This window comes from Lissotriton vulgaris, chromosome 8, assembly GCF_964263255.1.
Source record: "Lissotriton vulgaris chromosome 8, aLisVul1.2, whole genome shotgun sequence".
Classification (NCBI taxonomy): Eukaryota; Metazoa; Chordata; class Amphibia; order Caudata; family Salamandridae; genus Lissotriton; species Lissotriton vulgaris.
Genome location: NC_141696.1, coordinates 217,640,137 through 217,659,405, shown reverse-complemented (window position 1 = coordinate 217,659,405; position 19,269 = coordinate 217,640,137). Strand labels below are relative to the sequence as shown.

At 42.2% G+C, this 19,269-nt stretch overlaps 1 protein-coding gene across 1 annotated transcript in view; it reads right to left on the bottom strand.

Annotated features, from left to right (window-relative positions):
- Nucleotides 1-19,269, bottom strand: part of FAT3 (FAT atypical cadherin 3) — a 764,758-nt gene that overhangs the window by 92,369 nt on the left and 653,120 nt on the right. Inside the window, exons 15-20 of the mRNA XM_086933989.1 lie at nucleotides 15,722-16,111; nucleotides 11,986-12,200; nucleotides 9,437-9,574; nucleotides 8,802-8,945; nucleotides 4,479-4,676; nucleotides 357-1,155 (exon numbers count right to left, since the gene is read on the bottom strand). Of these exons, the coding sequence (XP_086790115.1) occupies nucleotides 357-1,155; nucleotides 4,479-4,676; nucleotides 8,802-8,945; nucleotides 9,437-9,574; nucleotides 11,986-12,200; nucleotides 15,722-16,111 (1,884 nt within the window). The remainder of the gene's footprint in view (nucleotides 1-356; nucleotides 1,156-4,478; nucleotides 4,677-8,801; nucleotides 8,946-9,436; nucleotides 9,575-11,985; nucleotides 12,201-15,721; nucleotides 16,112-19,269) is intronic.

The window sequence follows — 19,269 nt, the reverse complement described above, 5'->3', positions numbered from 1 at the left end:
TTTGAGGATATCTGGACCAGGATGTCACAGCGGAGTCTTTATTCCCAACACCTTCAATAAACCATATGCTGAATTTTACAGGAACACAGTGACTTGTTAAGACATCCGATCTCTACAAATGTGTCAAGCTCTGAAGGACATCACTATTCTAGCCCAGTTAGAAGAGACAAGTTCACACCAATACCCTTCCTCCCCTTTCGTGCTCCCCTTCCTATTGGAGAAGCCAAACCTCTTACCAATATGCAGAATTGCCTACTTAATAATCTGTAACAGACTCCTTGAACATTCTCATTAGAAACAGGGTGATACATAATTTTACTTTTGGATCACAAGCGCGATTGGAAATATGTACGTACCATTGCATGTGCACCGCACATTCCTGTAGAAGCGTGGGCTAACAAAGCTGATGCGCGCCGTGCTGTAGGTCATCAGCGAGTGTGAATCTATAGACAGAGTCTGCTCACAGTGCTGCTCCTGGCAGTCAAGTCCAGAGCAATTCTTCTCCAAGATGGCCGAGATACGAATCACATTTTCCAAATGCCTTCTTGCGCTTGCCAACTTTTGAATCAAGTAGGCAGGTTTGTAAAATCCACCGTTGCTCATCTGCACAGCGAGCAACATGTCGAGCTGACTGGTGGCCGCTACCGGCTGGATACTGATGATATGGAGGCTGTCCTGTTTCTGGACGAGTACTGCGTTACGGAGGGAGCGCCTGAACGCATGCATGTGGAGACCAACAAAGTCTTCAGGGGACACGTTTTCAAAGCGGATGGTGACAGCGTTGAGCAACATCTCCTGGATCAGTTGCTCCACATGGACCGTGATATCCACTGGCACGTGGAAGCGGCCATCGCTGACAGAAACATTCAACACATATTTGCCACTATCTAGACCTCCCAGAGCAATGATCTTTCCATCATGGCTGTTGACCTTGAACAAACTCTTCTGTGCCGACCTGAGTGTGTACGTAAGTGCGTCATACACATCTTGATCGGTTGCGTGGATCTTCCCTATGACGCCACCAGGAAAGTCATCTTCCATTGTGACTATAAAGATCTCCAGTGGAATGGCAGTGGGTTTGTGAATACTTTCTTCAATCACGCGGATCCGGATGTAGGATTGGGAGGACAGCTGGGGTTTTCCAGAATCCTTTGCCTGCATTAATGGAAAGGAAAGTGACCTCCATGAGTGAACCAGAATCACACATACGAATTTCTTAAGATGATTATTAAAGCAACTAGTTAAAAAAATAATGTTGCTCTCACTGAAAATATGCCTGTCTTTGAATTACTAGCATAGTTTTCTGCTAAATAGTTTACAAATCATTTGCCTGACAAAGATTAATAGAATCAAAGTTGATCTAGAGCAAATCTGTTGTTCATGTGACCGAAATACAGTTTTTCATACAATTCCAAATTGTGACTTTTCCACATCAAGGTGACTGAATGTATTCTGATTGTGAATGTCTAAGTATACATCAACAGTTTTTCATTAATAGCAGTGGGTAAAAATCTGATATAGTCATATTCCATAGAATAGGTACAACACATACAATGACTGTACATTTTTGGCTACTCTGAAAAGCTAAGTCCCTAGGCCATTTGTTTTTTGCCATCTCCACAGGAACAACCGGTGGACAGTAACTGTGAGGGTGTTTTTATTTATTTGTGGTTTTTGTAGAGAGCATCACTCATCCCAAGGGATATCACGGCGCTAATACCAGGTGAACACTACTGAAACTGAAGCTGAGGGGCCTATTGAGAAATGGGAAAAAGGTGGGTTTTCAATTTTTTAATAGGTCGTATTAGTTGGAGACTGCAAAGCTGATCAAGTCAGGTGGGACACAGGAATTAAACATGGTGGGATTTTATCAGGCCTGGGCAGGGTGAGTGCAATCACAGCACTGAAAGCAGCTCTGAGGGAGTGGCACACCCTTATCCCATCACACTGAAGTCTAAGCCCATTGTCCCTCTTGTCTCACAACCCAACTAAACAAAAGGACTGGAGAGCAAGTGGGTTGAAAGGCAATGCGATTTCAAGGTATCTCGTTATTTTAGGCAGGAACAACCAGATGTTTGTCAATCGGTAGTGCTCCAACTAGCATCCGATTAAGGACCCGAGATAATCCACAAGCAGGGATACATCAAATAGCACCTCGTGTGAGGTGGCCTTAGTCTTCTCTCTATGCTCAATAGCTATAAGAAATTTCTTCTGCCAGTGGCTGCAAAAGAAGATCAGCTCTTCCAGCTTGGATAAGTGGAAGAAGTGCATAGTCCTGGCAAAAGAAAATTAAATCATGGGACTTGGGTAGCATTGGTGTCTGATGTACCTAGTTAATGTGGAAAGAGGTGCTACAACAGTGCTTTATAGACAAAGATAATGCAGAAATGGGCATCTCAATGTTTATTATACATGATGGGGAAATGAAGATCTGTTCAGAACAATGCAAGACAATGAAGCTCTGGAATTTAAATTTAAATGTGTGCTGTGCATATCTATTCAATGTGGGAAGTGGCATGGCAATGGGCTTTGTATACAAAGAAAATGTGGAAATTGCAATGACCATTATAATTTATGTGCCTAAAAATTATCGAAGCCGACATTGCAGTGAAGCTTTACATATGGATAGAACAGACTTGCCAGGGAAAAGTGTGTATAACGGGATGCTATTGTGGATATAGAGTGGTAAAATGTTAAAACTAGAATAGCATTGGTTCTTTTCCTAGACATTACACAATAGATATGAAGCCAACCTAAGTGGATTTGCTAAGTAAGGGTTATATTTGATCCTCCTCTGGAGTCAGAGAGTGTCTGTCAATCCATAGGTCGCTCCTTCTTCAGTAAAGGGACATATTGTATCATGGATAGCTTTGCACCCTTCATTTTAATTTCTCCTGCCTTTTAGTTTTGCAAAGCTAGTCCACTAAATCACTGAGGGGGGTCCTATAGGTCCATACAACTATAAAAAAATGACCTAGAAACCTGTAACTGTCTGTAACTCTTCTAATCTCCACTCTGAGCATCAATGTGTGTGAAGTCTAGAGCAACAGGTTTTCCAGAATTGGCACTTGATTTACAACTTGTCCATCTAACTTTGCCTCTTTGTGGCACTGTTTAGTGTATGTGTCCAGTGGTTCCAGTGAGGTGCATCACTCACGCACACAGCACTCTCACAGCCAATCCACATGACAACATCCATGCCCAGCCAAGGGTAGGTAACTGACACTCACCTCATCTCCCTGTCTCAGTGCCAGCCTGTCTAGAATTAGGTCAGCTAAAATCAAGACCTGCACTCTGAAGCACAAGCACTTTATTACCCCCGAAATGGATTGCACAGACAATGTAATTATCTTCGATACATCCTTTTAACCCAGGAGTTAACCACTTTTAAATGTAATTGTTCAAAGATAAGGCTGTACACAATTTTAACCTTAACATTTAATGTTTTGTCTTTTTATATTGTGAGTTTTTATGGGGTAAATCACTTTCATACATTTTCCCATCCCACATACCCAATTTTTCAAATTTCTGGGCTTGCGTGTTGTCCCCGTACTTAGGGGCCAATTACGATTGTGGTCTATCCGCATCCTCCGGGCCGGCGGAAGCCACCGCCGGCTCGGAGGATGCGGAAAGACCGCAGCGGACCCACCAAAGACCCACCACCACATTAGGATGGCTGGTGAGTGCTGGTTTCCGTCCGCAGCTTTTCCGCCGCAGTTGGCTTACAACCGCGGCGGAAAAGCTCTAATATGGTGGCGTTGTCTCTCAGACACCGCCAGCCACATTAGGTTGGGCTTTAAAAAGAGCTTTTCCGCAGCGGGTTTTCCGCCGTGGAAAAGCATGTGGAACTTCACTGCGGGGGCCCGTTGCAGGTCCCCTGGGTGAAAGGGGGATAGGGGGTGCACATGGGGGGGTACCTATGGTACCCCTCTGCATTTGTATGCAGAAATCGTCAGGCACCGCACGGTGCCTGCCGCTATCTGCATACAAATGCAATGTATGCATTTTTACCATTGCGGCGGGTGCAGCTTGAAACCGCACCCGCTGCAATGGTAAAAATAGAGGATGTGACTGCCAGGGTGGCGGTCACATCCTAATTGGACAGGAGGGAACTCCGCAGGCCATGCGGAGGTTCCCTCCTCCTCTATGGTCGCGGACGGACTCAAGTCCGTCAGCGATCATAATGGGCCCCTTAGTTTGCTCACTCCAGTTCTTTTAAGATGTTACAGTGAGCTAACCTACACTGGCAAAAGATGCATGTCTCTCACCACTTCACCTCCATCATTTTTTTGATTATTTTTTTATTTGTTTATATCGTTTAATTTGAATGGCAATAATTAATAAAGGAAATCATAAGTGACTTGGAAAAGGTGTAGGGAATGTGTGTTTTTGCATTTGTACGCATGTGTACATAAAATGTGAACATTGGTGAACAAAATAATTTGGATATAAAGGATATACATTTTGAAATGTATTACCTGCACAGCAAGTAGATACTCGGTCGCATCTGTATGCTTGAACATCGTTGCGGATCTTAAAACCCCATGCTGGTCCAGCGCAAACGCCCCGTCTTCATTGCCAGACAGAATGGTGAAGGTGAACGGAGGGCCATTATGGAAAGAGTCTTTGTCTGTTACCATTAGTTGCAAAATGCTTGTACCCACTGGTTTGTTTTCCTAAAAAAATAAACAGCAAACAAAAAGTTAAGGAAACACTGTCCCTCGCCTTATTATCAATGAAAATTAACACGCTCTGTTATCAATACACAAGAAAACACCTGTGGCTTCATATAGACTAGAGACCAGTGCTAAAAACCGGACACAAACTTAAGTGCATATTAACAACGAAACGGCGCTGCAGTACAAGCAATTCAGGTTCTAAGGCGTGACTGGGCACCGAGACTTCTTGGCGAGTTCCACTGCGAACTTTTGGAGCCTTATTAGAGGCCATCACGCTCCGTGGCCGTATTCGTATTGACGTCTCCTTTGGTAAGCTTCCGGTTCTGATTAGGCGGGACACATTACCCCACCCTAGTGCACGCATTGTAATTTTTACAATTACTCTCGGCCTTAGGTACCTCACCCGGGTCTGCATCCTTGAACATTGGTTCACTGGCTATGCGCTCCCAGCCTAGCTCCCTTAACCATTGCGCCTCCTTCGGATCCGAAACCGTGAGGCTTTTTAATTTCAGGCTAACACTGAATGTCCTGATGATGATCCACTATTTTTCACTGGATTGAAACGCCGCCGACATAATATGTGGTTTAAACACTAGTTCACTATCATGTGCCTAAAATTCATGTGTTTTTCACATATGTGAAGCAAACAGACTGTAAAATAACCTATTTGCTCCCATTCCTTCTAAATGCCTGAAAATCCCTAGTTGAATGTATTTTGTATTGTATGTCTAGTACTGTGTGGATACAGGACTGTATCCCACTACTCTATTTGTCGTTCAGTTTAATTTGTCTTATTCAGTTATTGAATAAATTTTGAAGTCCGGCTGGACTTCCTGTTCATTATATTGCATATTGTGGCCTATAATTATTGAAATTGTTATTGCCTCCTTGTCAAGGACCTTTGTTCTTTACTCAAGCAATTCAGGAGCATTTTGTTGTGCCATTTAAAAAACGCAGGGATGCCCTGTATTGACAAGAATACGGTGAATCTCTGTGTTTTCTCTTGCGTTGCACGTAAAAAAGCTGCCTAGCACCAGCGCAGGGACCGTTGCACCATGTTCCAAAGGTGCCTACGTTGCAGGGATGATTGTGTTTGTGCAGGAAGGCATCAAGGCAGACTCTCCCTGTCTGATCATGGTAACCTGCTGCAACTTGTAAATATCAACCTTGGACGGATCAGACCGACTGACCAAATAATTAAGTAAAGGCTGATGGCTCATGCCGTGTACTCCGGCCGGAGGCTTTTGCCATAGACTTGATAGTGACGTTTCATAGAGAGGAGGCAGGGCTGACAGCACTTCCCTATTTTTGCCCTGATGATGATCTGTGGACGTTCGCCTGAGGGACGAAACAGCCACAAACATACAATGGACTTAATTAATTAAATTCTGCACTTTAAATTATCTAAGAGTGTGTTTCCTAAGCTCTGAACACATTCCTTCTATTCAGCCCTAGCAATGTGTTTCTAGTTCTTGTAGTGTGAACCAGATTTTAATGTGTATCACTATTTACCATGTATCATCAAAAGTGCCAAACATTTCTTCACTTGCGCCCCCAATTACATTGTAAATAATGATTTAAATAGCTATAAATGTACTAATTCTTTAACAATTACATAGCTAAAAGTTTTTTGTCAATCTGTGCTGGTAGGCCCTTGAACACCCCACATAGGCGTAGTTAGTGCTATACAATGCTACAATACAATACAATACATATACATTAATTAGACAAGAAGCATTTTTAAGCCTAAACTGAAAACATTACTGAGATGTTAATGTGCTCATGGGCAAACCTGTAACACTTTTGGCATGAGATGGATTTCGTTAAATTGTTGATGCGATAAAGAGTTACTGAGTTAAACAATTCACGCCACTAGAAACAGCCCCTCGTCTGCCACTCCTGTTTGGTCTAAGATTGGCTACAGCGAGTAGACAGCAAATTCATAACACATGCTATCAAAGTGGGAGGTCTTTACTTGGAAAAAGGAGACTGCTTCAATTGTTCCTGAGAATTCTGGCACAACAAAAGTATGAAACTCTGATGGACTAAAATCTGGTACATTGAGATCTTACGGTTCAGTTACGGTTCGGTTACGGTTCAGTTATTGGCCTTCCCTCAACAGTATAATATAAAATTATAGCCACTGCTGAGGGGCTGTGATGGTTGTTAAAAGCCCTGAATTCAACTTATAGACCTGAGCTAGAGGTGGCGGCCTATAACGAGAGACATGGCTATTAATGGCCGAAATAGCCCAGGGCAGAAGGGCTATGATGCTAACAGAACACTACAATGTTTGTGTCTAGATTTCTCTAAAATAGAGAAAAAACAGGAAGACAAGCACTGGAATGCAGGAGCACAGATCCATTTGCAATGTTCCTTCTAACATGCATCTAATTGCCTCCAATCATAGGGTGTCTATAAAACTTCTCCCGAGACTGAAACCATTTAAAGATCTTTCACTTAGGAAGGGCTAAACGCTTCAAGAAGCTACAACACAGAGGGATAAAGTGATTTGCCAAGGATGACACAATGTGGTCTAGTGCAAACATCCTCAAATTACGCACTGGATGACATCTCGTTGGAGATCATTGATGCGGCGCCATTTATGAACTGCAGGGCACGGTCCCCAAACTAAAGTGGAAAATATGACCCGCTGGCCAATAGAAACCAATTACAGCGCGCGGCAGTGCCTCGACGCGTCCTACCCAGAAAGGCACCGCCAAGGTAATGCCGGGCTACAGCAAATAAGGCAATTGTACATTACGGGAAAAGGGTGAAATCGGTCACTGCGGAAAGCAGTTATCTTTTCAGGAGCCAATATCAGAAGTTTAATCAGAATGTGTCGCCCTGCTGAGAGCGTAGCTCCTGCAACTTCACTCTTAAATTGTCATTTGTGGATTGCACCAGCTGACATCCCACTGGGACCCTTCTATCCGCCTTTAAGCATGACATTTCCAGCCACAGGATAAATATTCAATGCCTGTGCACCACCGTGCCGGGATCTGCTGTGTTCAGTCAAAGCACAGTTGTGAGCTCCATTACTCCCACTGAAAACTTCCAATTTGTCCGTGGTTGTTAACACATACACTGGTGTGGAATGGCTCCCGCGTTTAGTCAGTAGGACATATAGGTGGAGTGTTTCAAGTGGAATACCTTATTTATTACAGGTTTGGTGGGGCATCAGTGTGCCGTACAATGAAGAAAGTCTTTAACGTCCATGTTCATAGTATATACCTCTAATTGCCAAATTGTATGAACATTGTAATAGCTCTCAGAGTGGAGTGACAGGAAGGGAATAACAAAACAGAGAAGTGTTTTTTCAAAAACTCAAATAAAAACAGGGCCAACCAGATAATTTGCGATTTCCTTTAAATGCCTCAAATGCAAAAGAATTAACCAACAAAAAAACAACATTTGCTGCTGGCAAGTGCCTACACCTCCAGCTGTAGTTCGCCGGAGAGAGCAAATGAATCAAGGTACAATGGAGCATATTTATGTAGAAATCACGCAGCTCAGCGCAGCAAGTCACCTTGATGCGCTGCATGATAGGGAAGGGAAGGAATGTACCGTCTTTAAAATAATCAAAATGCGTCGCCCTGCCACAAAGTGCTGCAAAGTGCCAACACAGGCCCCTTTGCACCTTTCTGTACAAAAACAATCACCCAAGGCATTTTCCTCTTTCTATGTGCTGCAAAATAAACATATTTCTTCTCGTTACGCCTCACCTGAGGAGGCACAGCAGGTTTGACGCATTCCTAGGCCTACCAATTATGGGAAATGTTGGAATGCATTAAAATCCATATGTGTTTCATGGGAACACCCACGCTCCACCCATAGAACGCCTCCCTGTGGCAGAGTAATGCAATGCAGCGATTTGCACTACGTTGCATTACTCTGGATTTATCCAGCCACTCAGGGCCACGCAAAGTGGCCTTGCGCGGCTTGATGAATCGCTTTAGAGGATGCGTTGTGCTTGCACCCCGTTGGGTGGTGCAAATTAAACACAACTGCTTCATAAATATGGCCCTAATTGTCTAAGAGGTCTGAACAATCGAGATGCACAAATCCTTCAGGTTCATGCAAAGATCCTTCTTCATTGGGAGTGAGAAATGATCTCCTTACCTGGATTACAGCGGTTTGGTTGATTGGTGTAAAAAGGGGGCTGTTGTCATTGATGTCCGAGATGTCTATATTTAGGGTCACCGTTGATGACAAAGGTGGGGTGCCGCTGTCCCGAGCCTGAATCAGCAGTGAATATCCGGACACCTAGAGCATAGCATAAGACAAACCTTAGTTTTTTTTCTGGCATTCTCTCTCATTCCTAAATGATGTTGATTTCATGACAAATTTAGACTTAGCAAAAGAATAACATATTTGCCAGTCAGATTGCAGTCAGTGTGGTACTGCTTCAAAGTCTACACTTTATCAAAAATTCACATTATTACAGTTCTGAGCTACAAATAAGACACAGACTTGTTTTAGACATCTTATCAAATGCGGGATTTTAAAATATTAAAGCTCTGTCATAGACACACATGCCACGTATCAAAGATCTGGACTATATTTGCATAAGTCACAATATTGGAATTTAACTTTCAAAGTACCGTTAATTATTTATGCAAGATATGAAATTATTCTTTACGCATATTTTTCAAAACACAAAAGTGGCGCTTCCTAAACTCACATTTAAGCAGTGAACAGACACAACACAAGCATCAATTCCAACACATATAAATGACAGCCCCAAAAATTCTTACTCGTTCTCTGTCCATTTTTTCCTTAATTTTTAGAAGTCCCACAACAGGGTCAATAGCAAATTGACCATCTCGATCCCCGCTGACAATCGAAAAACGAATAAGCGCATTGGCTGGACTGTCCAGATCTTCAGCGATTAGCTGCAGGGAAATGTGTAAAAAATACATAAAATAATAAATAAACTTTACTGGTGTAATAAACACAAGTTGATGTTTTATATTTCTCGATCAGCTTCCAGTTTAATACAGCTCACATGGTAAGTGGGTTGGAAAAGAAGAAAGGAGACATTCTTTGGGTTGATAAATGTGGGAGCTTCAAATTTCTGGAGTGATGAAAAAGAAGATCTAACAGATAAGATTTCATAAATAAATGGGCACTTCTGATACTGGCACATAGACTTGGGAGCAGTGTAAGTAGACCACATGAAATGCTTGCATTATGATAGCTTTGACTTGAAAACTATCTGCTTCACTTTTAGCTTCAGTGTATCTTTGAGATCAGATGCAAATTGTGTATCTGCTCAATTTCAAATCAAAAGTTTCTGGACTTTTGACCCATGCAATTTCCTTAATCTAATTCCTGGAGGAATTTGCACATCCGAAGCAGTGCACAAATAGGAACACCATGCAGTAATGCCGCTTCCAGACACGAGTGGACCCAGGGGGCAATCGAGGAGTGGGTGGGAAGACCAACATGGAATGTGTGGGGGAGGGCAAAAGCAGCACATAAGGGAGAGCAGGACGAGAAGCACATTAGCGAAAAAGCAACACAGGGCATAGGGGTGGAATGTAGTTTGGTGGGGAGAAGCCAGAGACAGTGTGCTTGCATCTTTAGGGAGACAGCAACGTGGACAGCAGGCAGCGGGTATTTGGTGGTACAAAGCAAACAAAGGAGAGATAAAGAAAAGACATGCACTCTCATGGTGTGCTTAAGCAAAAAGAAAAAAGTAGTTCTATAAAAGTGAAAAGTGGAAGGATATAAGCCAGCCAATCAAAGACCTGGTCATGGGGCTATGTACCCTGGGAGGCACAATACAGGATGGAAGAGCTAGAACAAGGAAAACCATCCAGTAACTAGCAAGCAAATGAGAGAGACACTTAAGCCAACCAATGATAAGCAATTGACAGGCTGTAAACTTCTGTAAGTTCCTGGTAAGTCCACAATAGGTCTTTTTCAGCCAGACAGCTTGCACTGGGTGGCAGGCTTTACCTAAACATTGGGAGCTGGGAACAGAAAGAGAAGGTGAGAGAAGGGGTGACTCTGCCAGTAACATGGAAGGTGTAGAAACTATGATATGGTCCCAGCATGGCACATCAGAGGCAGAAGGACACTAGGGTCAAGTTTGCTGCATGTTCTGTTATTGTATGTGGTCCTATCCCACAGTGGCTGTAACACTTTAAGGGTAGGACAGACATGGCTGGGATACCCCATATGGTGAAGATGTGGGCAATTAGAGGAGAGTCACAGTTCATGCAAAGCTAAGTTTTTGTGAGGAATTCAAAAATGTCCTTCCTACTGTGCTAATTGCTCATTTTAACATTAGTTATTAACAGTTAAAAACTGTTAATGTGCCTGTGTGTCTTCTGTTGGTAATGCAGATGACTGAGGCAGAGGGCTATGTGTTGAAGAGGATGGTAGAGTGTATGATTTGGCTCTATTCTCTTCCTTTCCTCCTCTATCAAAGCATAGTTTATTTGCCAATCTAAGTGCCATTTCAATGTCATTTGCTTGTGTGCAACTAAAGGGATCATATTCTGTGTCATATAACAGAAGAGGGTGCCTCACCATTACTGTCAGGATCAGCGACCTCAGTTCGATAAATATGTGGTAGGAAAAATGACTACCTAGGAAGATTTTAAAGCTGTGTGTTACATGTTCTCCGTCAGAATAAATCACTTGTTTATCAACAGGATTTCCTTAGGAGTGCCACCACCGTATCTTCAGCAGAATAGGAGAAAATAGACCAGAAGACTTGGAAAAGACCATCATTTAAATATGTGAACCTGTCCTTACTTGAATAACATTAGACTCCCTGGATTAAACAATAAATATTATTTAGCGATGCTCATTTTTGTGGTAACGTTCAAACCCTTTTTCTACAGGTTAAGACATACAGGCTTTGTGTGCCCACAACCATCAGGTATTAGGAGTCCAGTCCCCTAGCAAAGCAAATCAATCCATGTTTAACAATATTTACAATTTCTGAGTACATCTCACAAAGGCACATCGTGTTTGCTCTCATATTTCTCGAAAGTCAAGTCAGTCATGTAATCCCTTATTGCACTCTCTTTCTAAAGGATCAAAGGGAGAGTAGTCCCCTGTTAGGAAACAACTCAAAAGCAAACACAAACCCAGCTACAAGTATTGAGAATGGCCACTGAAAATGAAAAATGAACCATCCTAGACTTAATAACGACATGACACTATTTCCAAGTCAACCTGGGGATACATTTTCAAAAACAGTTAATCAGGTGAAGAAATAAAAAAAAATGTTGAGAAATAAAACTAAATGTGTCTTTTAGTAATGAAATAAAAGTAACTTAATACTGACCAAGATGACAGAATCACCAATTGAAGCATCCTCGCTGATGACCGCACTGTACATCTGCTGGTTAAATTTTGGCGCATTGTCATTGACGTCGGTTAAGTTGATGTTCACCGTTGTGACTGCACTTAGAGGCGGCACGCCCCCATCTTTCGCTTCGACTACCAGATAAAAATCTCTGCATGCCTCATAGTCCAGTGTTTCAAAAACTGAAATTACACCTAAAAAGATAGGAAGACAGAAATTGTTTGGATGAAATGCTGATTTTCTATGGCATGAATTTTTTCCGATTGGTCACAAATTTTGTAACAAGGATTTAGATTACTATAAATTGAGCAAAAAACTTGAAAGGCACAATTTGTGCAGGTGCAAAACTCATAGGCTTGGCTCACCTGGTTTCTGACATCATGACATTCCCACATCAGTTTCATGCATTAGAGCCAGCGACATCCATAAGATAACGCTGATGCCAGCCTGAGCGGTGGAGAGGGGATTGGGTAATACGAAGGAACAGAAGTCTTAATGAGAAACATCATTTCAACACCACTATCTTCTCCATTCTTTTGATATTCCCTTCGCAGATTCCAGCCTCCTGAATAAAATATGATGTATTGAGAAGCAAGCCTGATTAAGGTGAGCGAATTCATACACATAAGGCTGCCACGGCATGTGAAGAATAACACTAGCCGAGCAGATGGAGATTTGCCAAGGGTTATTGTGCTTCCAGAATAAGAATTCTTCAATATAATATATCAGGGCAAAGGCAATGGCCTCTGCGGAATATCTATTACCAGTTAGATGCTCTTGTGAGGGTTACAGGATTAGATGAGTGGGATTCAGATTTTTTTTACTGCATAGATAAAGGTTTTTCATATCAAATCTCTCCTGTATGTTGCTTTATAAGGCAAAAATGGGGATACTCCGATGGAATCATCTGCCCCAGTCATAGGGCGGGGCTGATATGGAAGACGCAAGGAATGGCACCACATCAAACAAATAATTTTGAATTTGTGAATAGTATTTTAATGTATGAAAAGTATTCTTTGTAGTTAGTAAACAGTGGTACTATTTAAATTTTTTGCTCATAAAACCTGCCAGCAGCACCCATTGATGGAAATATCAGTGTTAACATGTAAAGCGCATGAAGTGGCACAACTTTCTGCTGATATTAATAACTGCACACTCTCCCAGAGGGATGTAAAGCTTTAACACTTTTTATATGTATATTTTTTTAAATGAATTTAATAGTATTTTTATGATTCTTCTGAAGGGGATGTTCAATAGACTGTATAGACAATAATATGTAATCCAAATAACCATTGTTTTAAATGTAAATCGATCAATTATGTTGTAGTAAAAAGACTATTATGATCGGTTGCTGTTTTTGAAGAATACCCTGGTTTCCCATGGCCCGCAGTAATTGATTAGTGTTCCAAACAGTATAGGTGTAGGATAGACGTCTCCCTGTCTGAGGCATGTAGCTCCACTCATGGGAGAACTTGGACAAAATACCTAGCTAAGTGTCACTAATGTTAATCGACTGAGGAAGTCAATTCCCAAGTTTCTGAGGTTTCCAACCCACAAAGAGGTACCCGAGTGCCACTCATCTGTGCCACAGATTGAGAGGGATGTATCTGGGTACCAATGTTTATGGAATGACCAAATATGCCCAATTTATGTTGTTCGGGAAGGCTCAAGAAAGGTGATCTCTTTTGTGACAATCATAAGCGAGAGATGATAAATTAAGCTGCACAGACTGCAAATTGCGTTTCTACCTATAGAAATGGTCTAGAATTTGGTATGCGTATGTTATGGTATCAGTGGTGGGTCCTCCAGTTTTTGGGTGGTAGGGCAACACGAACGCGGGGGCAGGGTTGAGGGCAAAATAATTTTAAAATACCACATACCTGATTGGCCTGAGCGTGCTGACTTGAAGCTCACTCAGGCCGAGTGAGCCTGGGGGCTTTCTCCAACCCAGCTATTGCAACACAGCTAGGTTGGAGAAACATGAGTGTGCATGTCTGTTTGGCCAGCCAAACTGACATGCGCACTTACAAGTGCCCAACACTCTTCTCTAAAGAATGACACTCAGCAGGATGGTCCCGCCTTAGCCTCGGCTGGCAGTAACGAAAAATAAAATTATTTTATTATCATTTTATTTTTTAGTCGGGCGATGTTTGTACTCCATAACTGAGGAGTCGCCCCTCTATGGTATGGTATGTTGTTGACAGCGTCTAACACAATTCTGCATGTTTCATCAGCAGTCCTGAACAAAAAAAGGCTCTGTTGTGACTTGCCAATTCCACTCTAGTGAAGAAAGAATGGATGGATAAACAGAGCCCAAGCCTAAAACAGAATGGGACACAAAGTCTTCTGAGGCTCTCGTCCATCACCTTATTTCTTTTTACTAATAGTTCGTGTAGATAGGTACTTTACAGCGGTGTGACTTGCAAAGTAGAACATACTGGAAAAATACTTTTCTGTCAGCCATCAATAGCTGCAACATCATCTTTTGAATCCACTGGCAGCCATTTAAATATCGGGTATTGGGGTTGTAAAACGTTAACTATACGTGTTGCAACTGACTCTATAAACGTTAGCACTATAATGCTTGGAATGTGACAAAACAATTCTGCTTTCACCAAGGTACACAACGAAGTCCTGCATAAGACCTCCAGCAATCAAGACTGAAGAGGATTTGAGGCAGTACTTAATTTGAGCCAGTGGTTTCCGGTGCTCAGCACTGGCACTTAATCTTCAACCCTGACACATTTCATGAGCACCAGTCAAGGACACATTCATATACGGGGAGATTATGTGAATTGATCACAGTCACGGGACGTTGAGCCGATGCAGAGACTCGAACCTAGTTCCCCATCTCACAAGTCGACAGCTCTGGCCATTATGCCACATCCGCTCCCCACTTTCATGGCTAGTGGTTGGTTATGTTTGAGGTGGCTCTAACTGAAGAAATGGACTTGCTGGAAGCTGCCTCCTGAAGAGAGCCCCGGCACTTAATTTTATTTACAAATTAACCACTGATTTGAGGTTCTTCTGCCTGTACAGAAGGACAGAAATTGCAATAAAACAAAAGACGAGCATGTGCTCTTACTGGAAACTGTGTAGGAAGAACATTCTGCAGAATATACTTTTTTGACAGAAATGCATTGAAATACCTTTTTCATTTTTATTACTCTTGGCGGAAATTTGTTATGGAATGCATTTAGATAAGCTATTCTGCATACCAGAGCTAAATCACTAGTACAGAATCTTAAAAGGATTCAGATTAGAATGGCCTTGAGGGAGCACACAGACTTTAGTGAATGTGTGTTTTAAGTCCTTACTGTTGGAGGCAGGGCAAAAGAAAAGCAGTTGTAGTGCAAATGCACGCTTCTTTAACCCGTTAACCGCGGCGGTAATTCCGCCGCGGTGCAGGCGTTTCCGTGCGCGGGTGGAATGCCGTCGGCCAATGGCCGACAGCAGCACTGGGGAGGTAGCGTTGCCGGCGGCCAACGGCAGCGCTTAAGGGGTTAATTATTAGATATAACCCTGCATTCCTGATCTATCTGTAAAGTTATGCACACATGTTACTTCAATAAAGATTATTTTCCACATGCTGGATTGTGTCTCAGTGCCTGGATACCCCCACGGGTGATTAGCCACTCAATACAAATCCAGATTGATTGATTGATTGAATAAAGTTTCAGTGTCACTCGTGAAATGTAGTGCTAATTTTGCAAACCTGTTTTTGGATTGATCCTGAATTTGCCTTGTTCATTCCCGGACCTCAAGTTGTATGTAATCTCTGCGTTTGAGCCAATGTCCTTGCTCGCTGCAAACACGGTCAGCACCTCGATGCCTGGAGATGTGTCTTCTGCCACAGTAACAAGATAGTCTCTTCGTTCAAACACAGGAGGGTTGTCGTTAATGTCCAGCACGGTGATGGTAACCACCGCCAGGGAAGACAGCATGAGCATGGGACTGAGGTCAGAAGCCTTCACTGTGATGTTGTATGATGCCTGCAACTCTCTGTCCAATGGCTGCTCCAGCATGATGATGCCTGATGTCTGGTCCACAGAAAAATGCCCGTCTGAAGAATCCACTAAAGAGTAGATCACTTTCCTGTTGATACCTAAGATAGACAAAATTACATTTGATTAACTTCATAAGAACTATTGTATCTATTTAGCATATGTTCATGTGCAACTCTTGAAGGAAGCTGGTATAATGATGCAAAGATTGTGGACATCCACAAAAGCAACACAATCTTAGATGACTAGTGTGACCCCTCTCTAGGTAGTTAGGGGCACTGTCTCCAATCCTGAACTTTTTATGTAGCAATCCTTGATTTCAGATGTGTTATTCTACTTAGTTGAATAGAAGAAAAGCAGGATTACAACACACGGAGTGCATTAAGCTGTCAAACTAAAGTCCTGACCTGGAAATAGTGTCTGCCATAACCTGGAAGGATGTGGTTAACATACATCTGCTTAAGAAAACCAATATAGCATAAGTCTCTGTGATAACAAGGTCCGCCCATTGGAGTCTAACAAATGGAACTCATATTGACAATTTGTAAAAGCTACAGGGTGATGATAGACCAATTTAATGGACCATGAATATACTGGAGATAATTGAAAAGAGCAAGAATAACTAGATACCACGAATCTTCTGGCAGAGTGTAGCACAAACACATAACTCTTTTTAGGTTTATTACGTTTGCTTGAATATTTATAGTTAGCAAATAAGCTGAAAACCCCCATAAAACTATCAACCATGTAACTGTTCTGAATGTTATCTTCTAGTATTGCTTTATTGAGAACGTGTAGGAGGAAGAGCAACTTTGTTGCAATTTAACCCCGCTCTGGTGAGTCCTAATCCGGTGGTAATGAAACACAAATGCAAGGGAGGAGGCACAGGACTATCACGAAGAACTCATGATACGCTGAAGGGTGGGGCAAGCATGGATCTACCTCAACCACAACAAAGGGGACCGCGCAATAAGGATCAAAAACAACATCTGGAGGATTTGCCTGTTCCGATGCTTGTAAGTCAAGATATCGACACAGAAATATTGTCTCCTACGTATCGTTGATAAAAATGTGTGGATTTTCTATTACTTACTCCAATCGGGTGATATTTTTGTAAACAATATTTGGACTCAAAATATATGCAGGGCCCCGGACTGGGAACCCAAATCAACCCTGGCAATTTTGTTAGACTGCCCCCACCTCCTGGGCGGCAGAGGGGGGGCAGCGTGAAGCACTGCTGTTTAACAAAACCGTCCCTTAGCACTGGTGCTTTTTTGCTGGGGGCCGATATCGCAGCAACGCTGCAAAATCAGACCCCAGTACCAAAACTGACCCCCACCGTTCCAAAACTGGCTTCCACCCTTCCAGCCTCCCGGACAAACACCCTCTGTCAGCTCCGGCCAGTCCAGCCCTGAATGTAAATCATACTATACGCCTTCAATATTATTCTGGTGTCAAACCATTTGGATACAGTAAATGAGTTCATATGAAGGCAAAAAATCCCAAAGATTGACTTTACAATTAAAAAGTAGCTTAGAGAAAGAAAATGTATCAAATAAGATGCATGTAGACTATAAGAGGATGCTTCTTTGATGCCACATACAAGGTGAAAGACGACTCATGGTAACAATGGGAATAGAAACCTTATATTTTAATCTGCCATCGAGGTCTAGAGGGCTGTAGCCTGCAAGGAAATATGGAGGCCCCCTCTTTTCACCTCCATGCCTGCTCTTGTGTGAGTCCCATGTTGCGTGTGATCATGGTTGCATTTCTTCTAGGCGGGTGAGCACGGAGCAAGGGTACATTTGTTATTATTGCCTCAACTGCTCCATTAAGCACAGTGGCTCTTCATCATTAAACTTAGAATATTTTTTACCATTAGTTAAGAAAGTCATCATATTGAGAACATGAATATCCAGGTAGCCACAAGACAGACATATTTAGATGCTAAGATTTTTTAAAGCAGCACTCAACCTCTTCTTATTTCCCACTGCAAGTACCACTTGATACCCAGAGCTATGTTTTTGTGTCATCTAATGGGAAACATAATTTAGATTGTATGGCACTTTGAATGTGTTGCTTCCTAGCACACTTTACCACCCAATACATACAATAATATGTCAATTATGGTCCTAAATATTACAGCTGGGTCAGAAGCAAATTCAGTGGTTAGCAACTTCACAGAACATTCCACGCCATGCAATGATAACCAACAGAATGTGTTGAAGCCTGCAATACCTTAAATCTCACACACCTTGCTATTTAATAATACAGAAAACATGTTGGTTCATATGTGAGCATGACCGTTTATACAAAATCTTATGATGGAGGATGATGTTCTTTTTAGCACTGGGAAATATGAGAATTTCAGACTTGTGCAGCTAGCAAGAACTGCAGTACCGCAAGTTGTAACTAGATTTCAGTCTTGGGCCAGGAACCAGAACTTGAAGAATCTTTCACAAAGGTGTAGTACCACATGCCATGGCTAGATGTCTCCCTTGAGTAAGACTCAAGTCCCTGCTGTACCTAGGCTGCTACTACACTTCCCTAAGTTAAAACAAACACCACTGCCCCATCACTTTCAGGCTATCATAGAATTATGAATACAGCTTCTGAATTTAACCTACTTTCTATGCGCTAAATAACTATGCCAGTCCTCGGTTTTGATAGTCGTAAGTCATTAGCATGACTCTGAGTGCACCTACTGTATGTTCTGGAAGAAGCAGGTGAAGACAGAGTAACACTTATGAATATTGCTAGTTAATGGTCCTCAATAAGGACCTTTATTCTGTTCACCAAACAACACTGTATATGGTTGAAGCCACCCGCACAGTTGCAGCTGACAGGAGAGTCAGGACATCTTCAAAGATGAAATTGTGCGGTGTGTGAGAATGGCTATGCTATCAACCAATGACCGATGTAACATTTATTGTTGAAAATGAGAACATTCTCAAAATACAGAGGCGGTTTGAAAATGTGGTGGGTGGTTTCAAAATGTGTGGGGGCACATCAGACTAGCAAAGACTCAAGGGGACTACCCAAAACAAGCTGGTAGCTAAACCAAAGCCTCTTTCTGTGTATTTCTTCTTTTTGTTTGTTTACCCTGTGTTTTTTGCCATGAGCTCTGGCATACAGCTAAAGCTGCCAGTAACAACATTTCAAAATAGGAAGGGGTTGATGCTAACATCAGGTACCCCTGGTTCATGCTGAAATCAGGTAGCATTGACAGAAGGAAATATGTTTGTAAGAGGCTTATTAG